Raw genomic sequence first — 18,440 nt, forward strand, 5'->3', positions numbered from 1 at the left:
AATCTAAATTGACAATAATTGATTCTAAAATAATCAATTAATTTCATAATTACACAAACTTTTGATTGCTGGTTTTTCTCTCCTCCAATATAAAAAATCTAGTTCAAACCAACAAATTCATAATTCGCTATACAATGCTAAAGAAAATATGAAGAAGTTCATACGTGGTTTTGGCAAAATTATGGTTCCAATTGCTACATTGCTTGGAGTTGCTACATTAGCGAACGAATTCCGTTACGGATGTAAAATCATTGATTGGTTGTGTGTTTACAAGATGCTGTTTGAGAAGAACTGAAGAAGATGGAGCAGCAAGGCATGTTAGATGATCTTACTCATACCCTGCAATCTTCTCGCACATTGCATGTTCTGTTAAGGTTATACTTACTGTAAAGAGACTTAAGGTTATACAATGCTCTGTTAGTTTTATGTCAATCGTAACGTTTTATCTATCAATGAAACTTGGAGTAAGAATTCTCAATATATCTTCATTTGATATAAATCTGAGCTAGCAATGAAAACATTCTTATACAAATCATTTTCTGGAAGAAGTCTATAATGATTAACTAACTCACACACTTGACACTTTAAGATGGTAGGTGTTACATGTAAACTTGATGTCCTTTTGCTTAATTCCTCTTCAGTTGAACTTCTTTCTTGACAGTTGCTGAAGTCCTTAGCCAAGTACTCACATATTCAAAAGGCCTGAATTTCACACCAAAAACAACAAATCATGTAATTACAATAATTTGATTGCTGTCTATATATTTTCTCTGATGCATATATCTAGATGTACCAGTTTGTTTGCTGCTGCTCAGATTTATTGGTAAAAAATGAAATGTTTAATGTGTAACTTCTCAATCAATAACTCCTTAATTACCTCTTTTCTCCCAGAGCAGGCTGTTGCAAAATATACTGGATTGGCTGCCAAGAATTGTTGAAAGGAAATCCTCGAGAAGAAGATATTCACTGGGAACTGTGCTTTTGAGGAATTTGATGCTGTTGTTCCACCTGAATGTTTCCTGTACCTTGTTGAGGGTGATTTTACCAGAATTGGAGAATCTGCAATAAATTAAGAAGGCCAGGATGTTATTTATTGCAACAAAATGACAGCAATAGAAGGAAGCAGAATCTAGTAATTGTCATGAAGGAAATGATAACTGGTAAGACTAAGTAAGTGGCAATTTCAGTCTTATAATTGCTTCTGGAAAACATAGCATTTGTTGTGCAAAAAACAAAAGGAAATTGCAATGCCATTCTTGTGTTCTCTGATTACTATATGCAATATGTTACTGCATGCAATTGTTAAACAACAAACACAAAAATAAATAATTACAGCAAGTTTATGTGCTTTACCATGTTAAATCACAATTATGATCAGAACTAATATTCTGTTTTGAAGATGAATCACAAAACATGACATAGATATGGTCTTCTATTCCATTTTCTGAGCAACTGGCATCACAATTTTGCATTTTTATTCTCTTTGACATTCTTTTCCCCTTCATTATAAGGTTAAGAATTTAACAAGCTAAAATGAATAAGAACATTTTACAGTTTCAAGCGACCCCTGATCAGATTAAAGCCATATGGTGCCTGATAAAAAAGACAAGCAAATATTGTCAATATAGAAGTTCAACTGCCTCTTTCTCTGTCTCTCTATATCCCCAAGCATTCCTAGCATCTTGCTTTTTAAAAGTTTTAAGTGACAATGAGAGGTTAAATTAAAACTACTTTTTCCCTAACAAGGACAAATATTTTAAGCAGAATTTACCTTTTTCTTTTCCGTAGCTTGTTCTGCAGTATTTTTGCGAGCATATTTACTTGCCCTCTCATTGCCATACTCTATTCATTTTTTGAAGGATATTAATATTTGGACCGCACTCGAAGGCTGCCTACGTACCTCCAATTTTTTTAATTGAAAAAGGAGGATCAGGTCCACGTAGTTCTTATTAGTTCATACAAGTAAGGTGGTAGGCGATAGATGTAAACTTGATGTCCTTTTGCTTAATTCCTCCTCAGTTGAACTTCTTTGCTTCTGCTAGTGTTGAGCAATGGCAGCCACCTTCTGATGATGATGAAATTTCTTGGCATGTTGAACCTTTGGCTTTGGCTTAGTAGGAGCTTTTGGCAAATCCATTAGGTCGATGATCTGAATCTGCTTCTCCCTTTTAACTGTATACAAAATTAATCATCAAAATCCATATGAAGAGGAAAATATGCACTGTAAAAAACAAATTAATAAAACAAATAGACAAAAATATATCTTACCTTTATCAGCTTCTTGATAATAAGAATGCAATTTTCTTTTTGTAGACTCTAACTTGCTACCATAAGAGGCCTTGTCAACTTCCACACTTGACTTCTTTTGCACTATGGGTTCTTTTTGTGTGGTTTTCTTATCTTCTTCACATTTTCTATGTCGCTTGTACAAAGATAATAGGCTCTTCAATTCTTTGCCTCTGCGTTCAACCATCACCGGCTTATCATCAGCTACTGTGAGAGAAAGTTTAATTAGTAACAGATAGAAAACGGAAATAAAGCAAAATTGAACAACATTTATTAATTTTACCTCCTTCAAAGAATTTCTCAGGTCGCAAATCAAACACGGTTTGAACCAAAGAAATTGTAAGGTCGTCCAAAGGAGGACAGGGGAGCCCAATTTCATAATCTTCATTTTCCATCACGTACACAGCAAGCAAAAATGGTGAGCACAAATGTAAGGAGGCCTAAGATTTTACCCTTCTCCTTCCTTGATGTATTCAAATGATAACAAACACGTAATATGCTTTCAATTACAGCTCCTGTCCCATTAACAAAATATTGTTCTTGGAGACGAATGGCAGGCTATACCTATACAGAAATTGTTTAAATCAGTAATTACTCAAAATTATAATACATGTGATTAGATTGAAATTTGAAACTGAATAAAAAAAATACTCATGATTAGATTGAAATTAATGATCCCAAGAACAGAACAGGATAGAAAAAGAAATGTGGGTAAAAAATTAATGATAAAATATTCAGGAATTAAACCGAGAAATTGCATGTGAGTGAAATTAAAATTAAAGATTCCAAACATATTAGTTGCGATTGATTACCTTTACAGGATTAACATCATCAACAAAGTGAAAAGACAATCAAGAAGCGGAACATTCACCAGTTTATTTATATTATTATTGTTTTTTTTTTTGAAAAAAATATGAATGGATCAATTTTATTTATGTATGTATTATTTATATTATTAATCGATCAATTTAAGTCTCAATTATGAGATTATCGAAATCATGGATTAATTAGGTGGTGATTTATCATTGACACCATCGTCTTTTCATCAAGAAAAACATGCACACATACATACATGAAAGAAAGATACATACATACATACATAATATCAATAATAGAGAAGAAGAAGAAGAAGAAGAAGAAGAAGAAGAAGCACCTTGTACTGGAGTGGAACACCAATGTTAGGGCCAATGCCTTTCTCGCCAGTACAAAGTGCTCTGAAATTCTCAGCAGTTTTAGGAACGACGTCGTTGTAAAGCTCTCGTTTGACCGCCTCGCAGTATTTTTGGGGTTTTTATCTGCTCGGTAATTCACTAATTTGGTCCTAAAAAAAAAAATTAAAACTTTTATCTATAAATATTAAATAGCTTAAAAAAAATTTTTTCTTTAATTTGGGCCTTTAATTTTAAAAAAATTTTCTTTTGGCTCGTTTTAGTTTTGGAGTCCGCCCCTGATTACAGTGTTTGAACTGTTTGAAAGGTGTAAATAATATAAGGTGTAAAATACAAGGTGTAAATAATAACTATATTTGGATTAAAAGATATATATATATTAACTCATACCAGAACTTTTTCGAAAAAAAAATTTATTTATGCCATTACGATGAGAATTAAAAAAATTTTATTTAATTAAGGAAACTTACATATGAAAATAGATTAGACAAGTCAATATCCGAGGACTTCAATATAATTAGGAGGACTTCAATATGAAAATCATGGACTAATTAGGTAGTGATTTATCATTGAAACAACCTAGAAAATTTATTTTAAAAATTTTCTATTTAAAAATTTAAATAATAAGTTTAACCAATGGGATAAAAGGACATTTTCATTTTTAAAAATAAATATATTTTACTTTGTGAATTTATTTGATAAATTTAATTCAAATACTATTTTATATGTAGAAACCAAACCTAAAAACTAAATCAAACCCAATAGAAACCTATAAATCAAAAGAAAAATTCAAGTAAAAACTCGGAATTAAGCGGCCCTGGATTAGACCAAACCAGCCCATAACCAATTAAGAGTGTTTAGAAGTGCAAAAATCCCCATTTTTGGTCCTAACTCCCTTTTCCACTTCCGGTTAACGCGACCCCAGCAGCTCCCCTCCCCACGGACTCGTTTTTCCAGCGACACCGCCCGCAATCTTGCCAGCGGATTTTTATGTTGGATTTAATACATTGGAATTCTGCCAATTAGTAAATTAAAAGTGATTATGTAAAAATATGCTATAATTGAGAAATTAATTGAATGATGTGAATTTATGTGTCATGATTGAATTTTTTATGAAATATATAGAATATTATGTTGTTTCTTCTATGATTTAAATTGTAGTATGTTGTATTATGATGATGTGGCAAAATAATATATAGAATATTATGTTGTGTAGTATTTTAAAGAAATTTATTTTTTAACATTATTATTGATAAATATTAATAAAATTTGAATAAATAACAGTAATGATATTAATGATATTTTTTCCAGTTTTTTTTAATAATGAATAAAAATTTTAATAGATAGAGAGAAGAAAAAACACTAGTACATTAAAAAAATAGTATAATTGGTAATAGTATAACATTAAAATAAAAATTTTATTGACTGAGTCGGTCACTGTCAAGCTAATATTTTTAACACCCCTATAATTTTAAGAGACAAATCGTATAATTGCTAAGCCAATTACCTTGTAATTGGTAGTTTAATAGGAATTAGTAGTTCAGAACTTTCAGGTTGAGTAAGAATTAGTACTTTTTGGAGCAAATTAGGTTGTTCAATAAGATGATACAAGTGAATCACAACTTTTAGTAGAAAGTAGCAAAATTATAAATTTCCTTTGTTTTTGCCTTTTACTCTTTTCTATGTTTTTGTTAAATTTTGTTTTTGTGGAAAGAAATAATAATTTTTATAAAATAATAACATTATTTATAATAACTAATCTTATGATGCAATGTATTAGAGTTGATCCAAATATGATTAACCTTTTCTATAAGCCATGCATTGTATGTGGACCTTAATTCTCCAATTTTTGTTTATATTCTTAGTTATATTTTACATCAATAGGTTTTTAGATGATGTCACGTAAAATTTCCTCTAAACTCTTAAAACATTCTTATTCCTGTTATATTTCTTCTTATTTTGTCATAAAAAATACTGCAACAGTCCGGCCGGACCGGAGGTTATTTTGGAAATTTACTAGAAGTATGCCAATATGGTACTTAAAACGTCCGGGACATCGCGAGGATCGTAGAACTGATTCCGGAATAATTTTTGGACGTCCGGAACTCCCGGAAAAGCCTCCGAATCGAAAAACTAGAAAGTCCGCCGGCAGCGGCTGCGGCCACCCTTCACGGCAGCTCAGGCCGCCTGACCCGGCGGCCTAGGCCGCCTGTCAACGGCGGCTCCGGCTGCCTTCTCCGGCGGCCCCGGTCGCCGGCTCCTGGCGGCCCGAGTCGCCGAGCCCGGCGGCCCCGGCCGCCGAAACAGTCCAATTTTGCTTATAAATTGGCCCCGAAGCCCTCAGTTTTACTCACTCAGTCTGTGTTGACGGACGCTCCTTCTCCCCTACGCTCCTTGCGATTCTTTACTGCTTTTCTGCATTTTAGTTTAGCTTTATTGCTTTCTTGCTTTCTTAAGTGGTCACTAAATTTGAATTGATTAATATTCCCTTAACGAGGAGCTTAACCTGGAGTTAAGAAGTGGCCGTCGATTAAATCAGGTACATGAATTAAACTCTGCCTATTTAATTTTAGCACTTCATGCATGCTTCTCTTCTACTCCTAATTCTATAACTGCATAAATGCATTCATATCATCATTAGGCAAGTAAATTGCCTCAATTAAATAAATTTAAGCTAAATGCCTGGTTAATTAATAATCGTGGTATTTAAGCCTAAATCCGATAATATTGGCTAAAAAGCCTAGTTAATCAATAACTATGGTGAAATCGCCTTTATTTCGAACAAATCCGGCTTAGGTCCAATTAATCAATAATTGTGGCTAAATAGCCTTAATTAAACATGTTTTTCCTGGCAAGAAATTGCCTACATTGCAAATCGATTTATCACTTTTGGTAAACAAATTGCCTATAAGTGAGATTAATTTTTTTAGCGATCAATCGCTTAAATCAGTATTTTGGCTAGAAGCCTTCAAATAATCACTTTTAACAGATAAATTGCCTCAAATCAATCAATTTTTGGCGACAATCGCCCAATTAACATTTTTTGGCAATAAATTGCCTAAATCAATATTTTGGCTTTAAAGCCTTAAAATAATCAATTTTGGCAACAATAAGCCCAATCAAACTCTTCTTTTTGGCAACAATAAGCCCAATCAAACATTTCCTTTTGGCAACAAATGCCTAAATCAAATCAATCAAATTTTGGCAAAATGCCTAAACAAAATGCACGAAGCATACACACACTCATGCATTAAGCATACCCATTCAAAGCCCTTTTAAAAAGGCCCATCGAACTACGTTGACTTTGATCTTCCATTCAAACGGAAGTACGTAGGCACGGTTGGGATTTAACTCCGAGCGGCAAGTCGAAATTACATAAACATTTTCATTGGTCCAATTACCTTGCAAAGCATTCATTCATTGGTTTGTTTATCAGCATGACATAGTCTCAGGATCCATCTCGGGTTCGTAGACCATGCCTTAAACATTGGGTTTGATTAATCTAGTAATTAGGTTAATTAAAATTGGAGTCACTTAGGGTTTTTTCCTAGTTTACCCTAAAATAATTAAACAAGGTGGCGACTCATACATTCACGTGCATTTCTGCCCTTTGGTCATATGCATTCATATGCATGATATTTTGGGGAGGGGTTCACAGTTTGGCGACTTCACTAGGGAATTATGTAATCATTTTGCATAAAGTGGACTACAATTGTTGTGTAAACTAACCTGCCCTTCTTTAGGGTATTATTTTACTATGCTTTGTTTTGCAGGGTACCCCAACAAATATTAAGTATTCTTTCTTTAAGAATGCTTAATAAAAAGAATTTGGACCTAATTGAAATTTACTTTGAATCATTCAAATTTGTTTATTTATTTGCACGATTGAGAATCCTTTTCTTCATTGCATAAAAAATGAATTTCAAATGAATTTCTTCTCTTCTGTTCAAACTTCTGAGTCTGGATAGCAAGTAGCGCTGATCGGCAGGTCTCCTTGATTATGTCGACGGACAGCCAAAGCGTCCTCCCTGTTACCGCAAACCATCCCTAATCCTTTTGGGGGGTAGCCCATGAGTATGCGTACTGTCGGACCCACGCGAAACTCCTTGTTTCACATGTGGTTAGGTATATCCATGCTGAAGGTTCAAGGGTTCCTTTATAAGCCTATTCTCTATTTGTGTCATAGCCTATAGAACCTATCCTTTAGGGCTGTATGCACCCAATGATGCTGAATCATTCCATTAAAATGAATTATGTTGTGATGTGCGCATTCACGCATTCATCCCATACTTCAAAAAAAAAAAAAAAAAAAACATTCCATTTCAAAGATGGAAAATCACATTTTGGTCCCTAAGACTTGAAAAATTACATTTTGGTCCCTGAGACCTGGAAAATTACATTTTGGCCACAGAGGCCCAAAAATTCACAATTTGGCCCCTAAGGCCCAAAAATTCTCAATTTGGCCCCAAAGGCCCAAAAATGCCCAATTTGGCCACAAAGGCCCAAAAGTTCACATTTTGGCCCCTAAAGCCCAAAAAATTTTTTTTTTTTTTGAAAACTTAGGGCCTTTCGAAAAGTCGAGGTATCCAGCCCTAAGCACTCTACCTTACATATCACATCCCATTGGGTTCTATCCTATGTGTCCTAGCATACCAACATTACCCTACCACACAGGGTCAAACCGTCCCATCTCACATACCCTATGAAAACACCTTATATAGGATAGTCTAATCGTTTTGACTATATCCTTTCACAGGTACCCGCTGCTCGAGTGCATATCCAAGTTCCAGTCACACCTACAGTGCTATCACCAACCTCACCAGCATCACCAACCTTACTAGCTTCACCAACCGCACCAATGGCATCAGTTATTGACATCCAAAACCTCATTGAACAACTGGAAGCCAGAATGGAGGCTAGAATGAATGAGGCATTGACTGCCTAGAGAACTGCCCTAATAGCTGAACTAGGTAGTGGTAATGGAAATGGGGCGTCAGTTGGGGGAAATGATCCTGCTGCCTCCAATCAGGGACCCGGTGCTGCACCGACGTCTTCAAACCCTGCCCTGGATGACATGCCCTCTGGAACTGCTTTTGAGCTGGAAGCTCAGAAAATGAGAGAGAAGCTGGAATTGTTGGAAAGGTCTATTACTGCCCTTAAGACACACAAGGAAGTGGTGGACATGGACTCCTTGTCCTTGTTCCCTGAAGCAAGACTGCCCACGAAGTTCAAAATGCCCAACATGGACAAATTTGATGGAACCACTTGTCCCAAAACGCACCTAAAAATGTATGTGGGTGCCCTCAACCCGTTTGCCCTGAACAGCGAGCTCCTTGCTCAGTTGTTTCAGCAATCTTTGACTGGTGCTGCATTAAGATGGTTTGTAAGCTTGGATCGTTCCAAAATGAAGAATTGGGAGGACATATGCAATGCTTTCAACACGCAGTACCATTATAATATCGAAGTGGATGTTACCTGGAGGGAGCTGGAAACCACTAAACAAAAGAACAATGAGCCCTTCTCCTCGTTCCTTTCGAGGTGGAGAGCCAAAGCTGCTCAAATGATCAACCGACCCTCTGAACAGGAACAAGTTGACATAATAATCAAGAATTTACTGCCTGTCTACCAGTCACAACTTCAAACACAGTACTTGCCTATGTTCTAATCGCTCATTGCGACTGCAACTAAGGTGGAAGACTTAATCCAGTTGGGTCAACTCAAAGAAGACTCATACAAGAAGCAGAATCATGCTGGGTCCAGTGAGACAAATGAAATAGCCAGTATAATCCCCACGAATCCTTTACGTGTTGGGAATTTGGGAAACAATCAGCCAAGGAGGCAGTATACTGATCTCGGCATGCCAATCCTTTTGGTGTTCCGAGAAGCAGTGAAAGCAAATTTACTGAAGCCCTTAGAAGCAAGGCCATTACCAAACCCCCTGCCCCGGAATTTCAAAGCCAATGAATACTGTGAGTACCATCAAGGACATGGGCATAAGACCGAATCATGCTGGACTTTGAAAAACCGTCTACAAGACCTGGTTGACAATGGGTCCATCATCCCCAAGAGCAAGATGAATATCAACCAATCCCTTGCCTAACCATGGGATTAATGCAAAAAAAAAAAAGTTGAACAAGAACCATTCGATCCTTTCGAACTTTTCTTAGAAATGAATGAAGTTTGTGTCTGAGAAGGTTGAGATCAAACCTCCAAAAGAACAAAGGAATTGTTCAAGACCAACAACAACCTGTCTGATCGATTTAAGCATCGAGAAGAACAAAGTCACTACAGTCAATCCAATCCTAGTCCATCACAGTCCACCTAGAGTCTATCTTTTAGGGTCTAGTTTTTTCTTTTCATTTTCATTTCCATTCAAGTTTTCATTCAATTCAAATTTGTAAATCTAAGTGTCTTTTGTACACAAATTTTGTCTTATCAATAAAAAGGGATCAGTTTACGTTCCAATCATGTTTATACTCTTTCCCTATCCTTTCCTGTGAAAGCACAAAAAAAAAAATCGAAAAAAAAATAAAAAAATAAAAAAATGATGATAAAAAAGATAATAAAAATTGGCAAAGAAAAATGCATTCATTTGCTCTGCATCAATCAAAACTGGGGGCATCCTAAGAAGCGCCACCAAAGGGGAAGTTTTGAAGGGTAATCATGGAAAGGATCCAGCGAAGGGTAAGCAAGACTTCAAACAGTACCGAGGCAAAGCCGATTGAAGGGGTTAGAGCCAGAATGGTTTCTCCAAAAACCCAGTAATGGAAGATGCTCTGACAGAGAGGTGTCTAAATTTTGAGCTTAAAAGCGACAGAATAAAGAACTTATGTTCGGAATTGGGTTGGGTCGGCACGAAGTCGCAATGCTATCCATACACTACTCAAGTCATCTCAGAATCAAGTTGCCTCGAAATTCTTTATGGAGAGGCTGCTTCTAAGCAAGCAAAAGGAAAAACGGGACAAAAGGAACCCCTGGTCAAAAGGAAGCAAACAAGCAAAAGAAAAAAATGGGTCAAAAGGAACTTCTTCACAAAAGAAAGAAATCAAGGACAAAGCCACAGGAAATCAAGTTGTCAAAAACGGGTCAACTGCAAGCTCTCCGTTAAATTCAAGCCCATCAAGGGTAGATGACAAACCATTTCAGCCATAAGGACAAAGACCAAGCGGCTGCTCACATTTTGAAAAGCAAGTTAAAAGAAGCAGTCATTTCCACGAATTGGATGACAACAAACACCTTGAAAATCAAGCGCCAAGCATGGCACAAGTACAAGTGTCCTTATAAACAAGGATCATTTCTCAAAACAAGGAAAAGGAAGAGTCTCCTCAAAATTCCTTATGGAGAGGAGAACCATTGAGGAAATAAGTTTCAAGTTCAGAGGAAGATGAAGTCCAAGAAAAGGAATCAAATTAACCTCAAGAATTCAAACATGGCGAAGCCACAAACTCAAAGCATAAAAGCTTCTTCAACACTCAAGCCACTCAAGTTACCACCAGAATGTGGGTATTCAAAACTCTTTGTGATGAATACAAGTCATATTTCAGTCAACCAGTGGTAAAACCACTACAACAACAAAGTCAGATTCGCCTAGGGTCATCACTATCATACGAGCTCGAGTCAATAAGTTGATTCAACATCATCAAAGTCGGGAATGAATCCCGTAAAGACATCAAGTCGGGAAGGAATCCCGCAAAGACATCAAGCCGGGAAGGAATCCCGCGAAGAAATCAAGTCAGAAATGAATTCTGCATCAAGATCAAGTCGGGAAGGAATCCCGCAAAGACATCCAGTCGGGAAGGAATCCCGTAAAGACATCAAGCCGGGAAGGAATCCCGCGAAGAAATCAAGTCAGAAATGAATTCTGCATCAACGTCAAGTCAGGAAGGAATCCCGCAAAGACATCAAGTTGGGAAGGAATCCCGCAAAGACATCCAATTGGGAAGGAATCCCGCGAAGACATCAAGCCAGAAATGAATTCTGTATTAATATCAAGTCGGGAAGGAATCTCGAAAAAAAATCAAATCGGAAATGAATTCCACAATCAGCATTAAGTCGGAATTGAATTTTGCCCCAACAGCAAGTCAGAAATAAATTCTGCACCAAGACGGAAAGGAATTCCGCACTAACATCAAGTCGGAGATGAATTCCACACCAGCCGAGCACGAAGTTCGCATTCCGGAAGGAACTACGAAAGACCTGATTCTCCCCATCCCCCGAAGAGTTCTTGGAGATACGTAGGCAGCCGCAAAGGCGCGGTCACAAACATAAGTTGGCATCATAAATAGCATTTTCTCTTTGCCAATATAAAAAAAAATGAAAAAAAATAGAAGAAAAGAAAAATAAGAGCTGGAGTTGAAAACCCGAAAGGATGGCTTCAAGCAAGAATTGAGCCCGCTAGGCTGAAAACTCGAAAGGGCGGTCTAGGCAAAAGTTAGGGCAAAGAGCCTGCTAGAGTCGAAAAACCGAAAGGGCGGCTACTAGGCAAAAGTTAAGGCAAAAAAAAAAAAAAGTGCCTTCATGAATTCTTTTAGAGAGTCCATTTTCGTAGGATGAACAACAAAGTATGTCCTTAAAAAAAAAAAGGACTTTCAAAGGTCTCCTTGGGAGTATATAAATCGTTTTTTTCCAGGAATCACCGAGTTCCTTCGAGTCAAAATTGGCTACAAGAAAAATTTGAGTCTCTAAATCAAGTCTCCATCACCAGTGGTCATTCCACGACGAGTCACAAAAATCGAGTCATTCTCAAAAGTTCGTTTTGAAAGCGTCACTCTTTGAGTCATTCCTCGAAAAAAAGAGAGAGGAAAATGTCAATTCAATCCCCGGGGTTTCCAAAACAACCCTAAAAAAAATGTCAAACACAATCGTTGAGAGGTAATTCTTTAATACCTTGTCTCCACTCGGACCATCGTTTCTTCGATCCTTTCAGACGAGCGATGTCATCCACATTGTCCGTTTCCTCGAGTCATATAAGTGGCTTTATTCTCTTTGATTCCTCAATCGATTGGACAAGTACAACACCAATGTTTTGAAGTATTCCATAGTCAGCACCATTATGGGGGCAAGAAGTGATAAGAACCTTAACCATTCTCCCATCACAGAAGTAATCACGGAATTTTTAGTCTTTCATTAAGAAGAAATTCTATTTCAGCTAATAAGGGCATCAATTCTCTCGAGCAGGGGGCAAAATCCTCCAAGTCGGATTTAGGGGCAAGTGTTATAAAAAAAAAAAATACACAACCCAAGGTGAAACCCAACCATCGTCAATCGCTTTTACACAAACCCAGGGTAGAACCCGGTTAATGGTTAACCTTTTTTTTAACATAAAACCTAACCAATAACCAACCATTTTTCACCCAAAATCAAGCCATTTGATCATTTCGACTTTAGGTGGACCCTTGGTTCTCAAAGAGAGAAACAAAAATAAAACAAATCTCTTTTCAAGCCCTCATTAAGAGGCAACACATCTTTTCAAGCTCTCATTAAGAGGCAAAACATCTTTTCAAGTCCTCTAAGAGGCAAAATCTCTTTTCAAGCCCTCATTAAGAGGCAAAACATCTTTTCAAGCCCTCATTAAGAGGCAAAACATCTTTTCAAGCCCTCATTAAGAGGCCAAACATCTTTTCAAGTCCTCTAAAAGGCAAAATCTCTGTTCAAGCCCTCATTAAGAGGCAAAATCTCTGTTCAAGCCCTCATTAAGAGGCAAAATCTCTGTTCAAACCCTCATTAAGAGGCAAAACATCTTTTTCAAGTCCTCTAAGAGGCAAAATTTCTTTTTAAGTCCTCAAAAAGGCAAAAACATCTTCAAGTTGCAAACATAAATCCATGCATTTGATCATTTCATTTCAAAGAAAAAAAACCAACGGCAGGGTTTCCTCCTCTACCCATCCTCAAAATTTGCTCCTTCAGAAAGCCACTGGCTCTCATAAATCATTTTTATGATAGCCAGTGGGGGGCAACTGTGAATATTCAAATTTTGAGGCTCAAAAGCCAGTTTTCCCGGACTGCAAACAGTCCGGCCGAACTGGAGGCCATTTTGGAAATTTACTGGAAGTATGCCAATATGGTACTTAAAACGTCCGGGACGTCGCAAGGATCATAGAACTGGTTTCGAAATAATTTTTGGAAGTCCGGAACTCCTGAAAAAGCCCCCGGATCGAAAAACTAGAAAGTCCGTCGGCAACGGCTGCGGCCGCCCTTCACGGCGGCTCAGACTGCCTTCTCCGGCGGCCCAGACCGCCTAATCCGGCGGCCTAGTCCGCCGAGCCCGGCGGCCCGAGCCGCCGAACTCAGCGGCCCAGGCCGCCGATCCCAGTGACCCAGGCCGCCGAAACAGTCCGATTTTGCCTATAAATTGGCCCCGAAGCCCTCAGTTTTACTCACTCAGTTTGTGTTGACGGACGCTCCTTCTCCCCTACACTCCTTGCGATTCTTTACTGCTTTTCTGCATTTTAGTTTAGCTTTATTGCTTTCTTGCTTTGCTTTGTTAAGTGGTCACTAAATTTGAATTAATTAATATTCCCTTAACGAGGAGCTTAACCTGGAGTTAAGAAGTGGCCGTCGAGTAAATCAGGTACATGAACTAAACTCTGCCTATTTAATTTTAGCACTTCATGCATGCTTCTCTTCAACTCCTAATTCTACAACTGCATAAATGCATTCATGTCATCATTAGGCAAGTAAATTGCCTCAATTAAATAAATTTAAGCTAAATGCCCGGTTAATTAATAATCGTGGTATTTAAGCCTAAATCCGATAATATTGGCTAAAAAGCCTAGTTAATCAATAACTATGGTGAAGTCGCCTTTATTTCGAACAAATCCGGCTTAAGTCCAATTAATCAATAATTGTGGCTAAATAGCCTTAATTAAACACGTTTTTCTTGGCAAGAAATTGCCTACATTGCAAATCGATTTATCACTTTTGGTAAACAAATTGCCTATAAGTGAGATTAATTTTTTTAGCGATCAATCGCTTAAATCAGTATTTTGGCTAGAAGCCTTCAAATAATCACTTTTAGCAAATAAATTGCCTCAAATCAATCAATTTTTGGCGACAATCGCCCAATCAACATTTTTTGGCAATAAATTGCCTAAATCAATATTTTGGCTTTAAAGCCTTAAAATAATCAATTTTGGCAACAATAAGCCCAATCAAACTCTTCTTTTTGGCAACAATAAGCCCAATCAAACACTTCCTTTTGGCAACAAATGCCTAAATCAAATCAATCAATTTTTGGCAAAATGCCTAAACAAAATGCACGAAGCATACACACACTCATGCATTAAGCATACCCATTCAAAGCCCTTTTAAAAAGGCCCATCGAACTACGTTGACTTTGATCTTCCATTCAAACGGAAGTACGTAGGCACGGTTGGGATTTAACCCCGAGCGGCAAGTCGAAATTACATAAACATTTTCATTGGTCCAATTACCTTGCAAAGCATTCATTCATTGGTTAGTTTATCAGCATGACATAGTCTCGGGATCCACCTCGAGTTCGTAGACCATGCCTTAAACATTGGGTTTGATTAATCTAGTAATTAGGTTAATTAAAATTGGAGTCACTTAGGGTTTTTTCCTAGTTTACCCTAAAATAACTAAACAAGGTGGCGACTCATACATTCACGTGCATTTCTGCCCTTTGGTCATATGCATTCATATGCATGATATTTTGGGGAGGGGTTCACAATGATAAATCCACATGCCAGAGTTGATATAGATCAACAAGTTGCTCTTAGAGTTGAATACGACATTATCAGGATGTAAGAGAAGCTGTTTGAGTTTCTGCCAACTTTTTAGGATTTATATTATGCAAAAAGAAGTCAATGAACTTGAAGCTATACTAATTAAGTTGATGACATAAGTGGAAAATTTGAAGGCATAAGTCGATTTACTAAAAGAAATAATTTGGATTATTAACAGAAGTAAAGGCTAAACATGTGTTGAACTAAACAGAAATCATTTGGTTCTTAGTTAGAACTCGGCACGATGGCTTTCCTCTAAACTCTTAAATCTTTTTATTCTTTCTCATACTGTGTTTTTGCTAAAAAACATTATATTTAAATCTTTTCCTTTGCTTATTTATAATCTAACTTGATAATTATTCTTTTTTAAAATGATCACTTTGACCTTTCAATATACATGTATAACAAAATTTAAGTTTTGTAGTTAGACAAACTTTTAACCGTCTAGTTTTTCTCTCCTTAAAATTGGTAATTCATTACACAATACTAAATAATAAAGATGTACCATTGGCAAGTAGCCAAAGTCTAGGATATAATAAATTATTAGAATTATTAGGATATCATAAAGAAAGAGTCTCATACAAGCCTTCTACACAAACCCTAATTCTTGAGCTTGTGTTTCTTAGGCAGAATAGGCAGCAATGACTCTTATGGGATATTGGGCTCCCGTAGGATCTCCTCAAAGCTTTTAAGTACCTCCTATTCTTATTGTATTTCCTCTAATTTTGTGGCCAAAAACACCACCAATGTTGAATCATTTGCTAATTTCTTGAATTCCATTTTCACTTATCAGATAAATTTCGTAAACCCCATTTTCTATTTCTCCAATTTTACTTCAACCTCGATTTTTGAATCTCAAGCACTATTACTGACAAGTTTGAATCACAATTTTCTTTAATGGAACCTCAATTTCGGTACAAAATCCAGAAACCCTAACCTCATATCTTTTTCGTCATCAACATCTCAAATCATTGATTTGAAGCCAAAGGAGGCCTCAGATGCTTAAAATGCCCAAAAGGGCCAAACTCTGAGCTTAATTTCTGTAATGTTGTGTATTGGGAGTAATGGTTTACGTATTGTGTTAATATATATATATATATATATATATATATATATATATATATATATATATATATATATATATATATATATATAACTAATTTTCAGTTATGGCGTTGATGGATGGATTTTGTCTTATTTAGCTATGGTATGTACTACAGTTTAGATTGGTTTCGGATCATTATCTGCTTTTGCTAAATCTCAATACAACTCAAGTTTGCAGTTCCTCTTAGTTTCAAACCAAATATTAATTTGGAATGAAATTTTGAAATACGGAATTTAAAATAGAATTTATTTCTTAAATATTGGTAATTGGAATATGGAAAGATAACAAAAAATAAAATTTCATATTCCAATCCATATACCAAACTTTTATTTTATTATTTTTTAGTTTCTAGTCATAAATTCTAAAATAAAATATTAAATTAAAGATTAGAATAAAATACCATTAATTTTTCATTTTTTTTAAGAAAACTTCTATTTAATTCTAAAACTCTGTAGCTTAATAGAATATTTTAACCCTAAGACTAATTAGTAATTAATATATACCATGTGCTTTAACATTCATATATACTTTATTGGATTTAAATTTATGATTTTAGTTATAATGCCTTACTTTTTATTAGATTATTTGATTTAAAATATTTAGTATGCTTAGACTCATAATGTATCTATATATATATATATATATATATATATATATATATATATATATATATATATATATATATATATATATATATATATTGGAGTTAGCACTTTTTAATGGAATTGGTGACTACATATATTCATATATCCTAATATGAATGTATCCTAATATGAATGTAATACTTTAGTTGATTTTATATTATTATTATTATTATTATTATTATTATTATTATTATTATTATTATTATTATTATTATTATTAAGTATTAAGTTGTTAATTATATGAATTGAATTATTAAATGTTAAGGGTGAAGCATACCTACTATCTACGAACATGTGAGATTAAATATTTTAATTTTCACTTATATGTGATATTAACTTATTATTTTTAATAATTTAATTATATCTTTTTAGTATTTATATATGGTAATTATTTCTTATTAAATTTAAAATTTTACATCTTAAAAAATGTCATGATATGTTAGATTTGCATTTATGGTTAAGAAATTTGGAACTGACAAATTCCAATAGAATTTCAATTGAATGGTATGAAATAAAATGTTAAATTCCAAAAAATATTTGGAATGAAATGGAGTGTAATTTCAAATTCCACAATATTTTGAAATGGAATTGGAACGAGTGTCATTCCATTCCATACTGTCCGAATTACACCCCTAGTTCTTCTAGATTCAGTTTTCAAAATTTAATGCTGTGCTCATAGAGATCTTAAGTGGGTGTTTGTGGGCAATTGGTCTCCTATTGAACAAAACTTAAACCATCTTAGCTCCTCTCTTTCCTTATGGAGCAGAGATGTTTTTGGTAATGTTCATCAACTTAAGAGGCATCTGTTAGCTTGGCTGAAAGGTTTTCGAGAGAAAATTTGTTCAGGAGCCCAACCCGGCCTTTGGAAGCTTCAACTTCAGCTTAAGAGGGAACTAGATTCAGTTCTTGACCAGGAAGAGTTGCTTTGGTTTCAAAAATTAAAGGATTGGGTTTCAGGTAGAGATTGGAATACCACATATTTCACGCCTCTACAGTTCTTAAGGGATCTAAAAAGCAAATCTTTGCTTTGAAATCTGCTAATGGTGATTCGTAAGCTTGTTAATATGGCAGTAAAATATTTTCATATTTTATACTCAAAGGAGGCAGCTCTTATTGTTGCGTGTACAACTTCTACTACTAATCAGGTGTTAACTTCTTATTATAGTCTTTTCCTGAATTGTCCTTTTCAGGTAGAAGAGGTTAAAGCTGCATTTCTGCTATGGCTCCAAATAAAGCCCTGGGTCCTAATGGCTATCGAGCGGCATTTTATCAGAACTTTTGGGGATTATTATTCCTGCATTTGCTACTTTTGCTTTAAACTTTCTGAATAGTGGCATTCTTCCTAGTGGAGTCTATAGTAGCTTGGTTGCTTTATTACCCAAAGTTCCATCTCTAGAAATAATTACCCAATTTAGGGCCATAAGTCTCTGTAATGTCAGTTTTAACATTTTAACTAAGGCTCTTACCAATAGGATGTGACAAGTCTTTCCTC

At 35.6% G+C, this 18,440-nt stretch overlaps 1 protein-coding gene across 4 annotated transcripts; it reads right to left on the reverse strand.

The window, feature by feature from the left end:
* Positions 1–459: 459 nt before the first annotated feature.
* Positions 460–3,540, reverse strand: LOC149495572 (uncharacterized). 4 transcript variants are annotated; one of them, XR_016321122.1, is made up of 6 exons: positions 3,440–3,526; positions 2,570–2,850; positions 2,269–2,459; positions 1,772–2,172; positions 878–1,059; positions 460–702 (listed from the first exon to the last, which is right to left on the reverse strand). XR_016321122.1 is itself a non-coding variant. In XM_089722291.1 (6 exons), exons 2-4 carry the CDS (start codon positions 2,679–2,681, stop codon positions 2,039–2,041), a joined length of 468 nt encoding a protein of 155 aa, XP_089578417.1. In that variant the 5' UTR covers positions 2,682–2,850; positions 3,440–3,540; the 3' UTR covers positions 460–702; positions 878–1,059; positions 1,772–2,038. The 4 variants fall into 4 exon arrangements, 3 of the variants coding, with proteins under 3 accessions (XP_089578417.1, XP_089578415.1, XP_089578416.1); XM_089722291.1 differs by having other exon boundaries at positions 2,269–2,490; positions 3,440–3,540; XM_089722289.1 differs by having other exon boundaries at positions 2,269–2,493; positions 3,440–3,540.
* Positions 3,541–18,440: the final 14,900 nt, after the last annotated feature.

Source organism: Jatropha curcas, chromosome 6 (genome assembly GCF_041381405.1).
Source record: "Jatropha curcas cultivar XTBG-Jc1 chromosome 6, XTBG_Jcur_1.0, whole genome shotgun sequence".
Lineage (NCBI taxonomy): Eukaryota > Viridiplantae > Streptophyta > Magnoliopsida > Malpighiales > Euphorbiaceae > Jatropha > Jatropha curcas.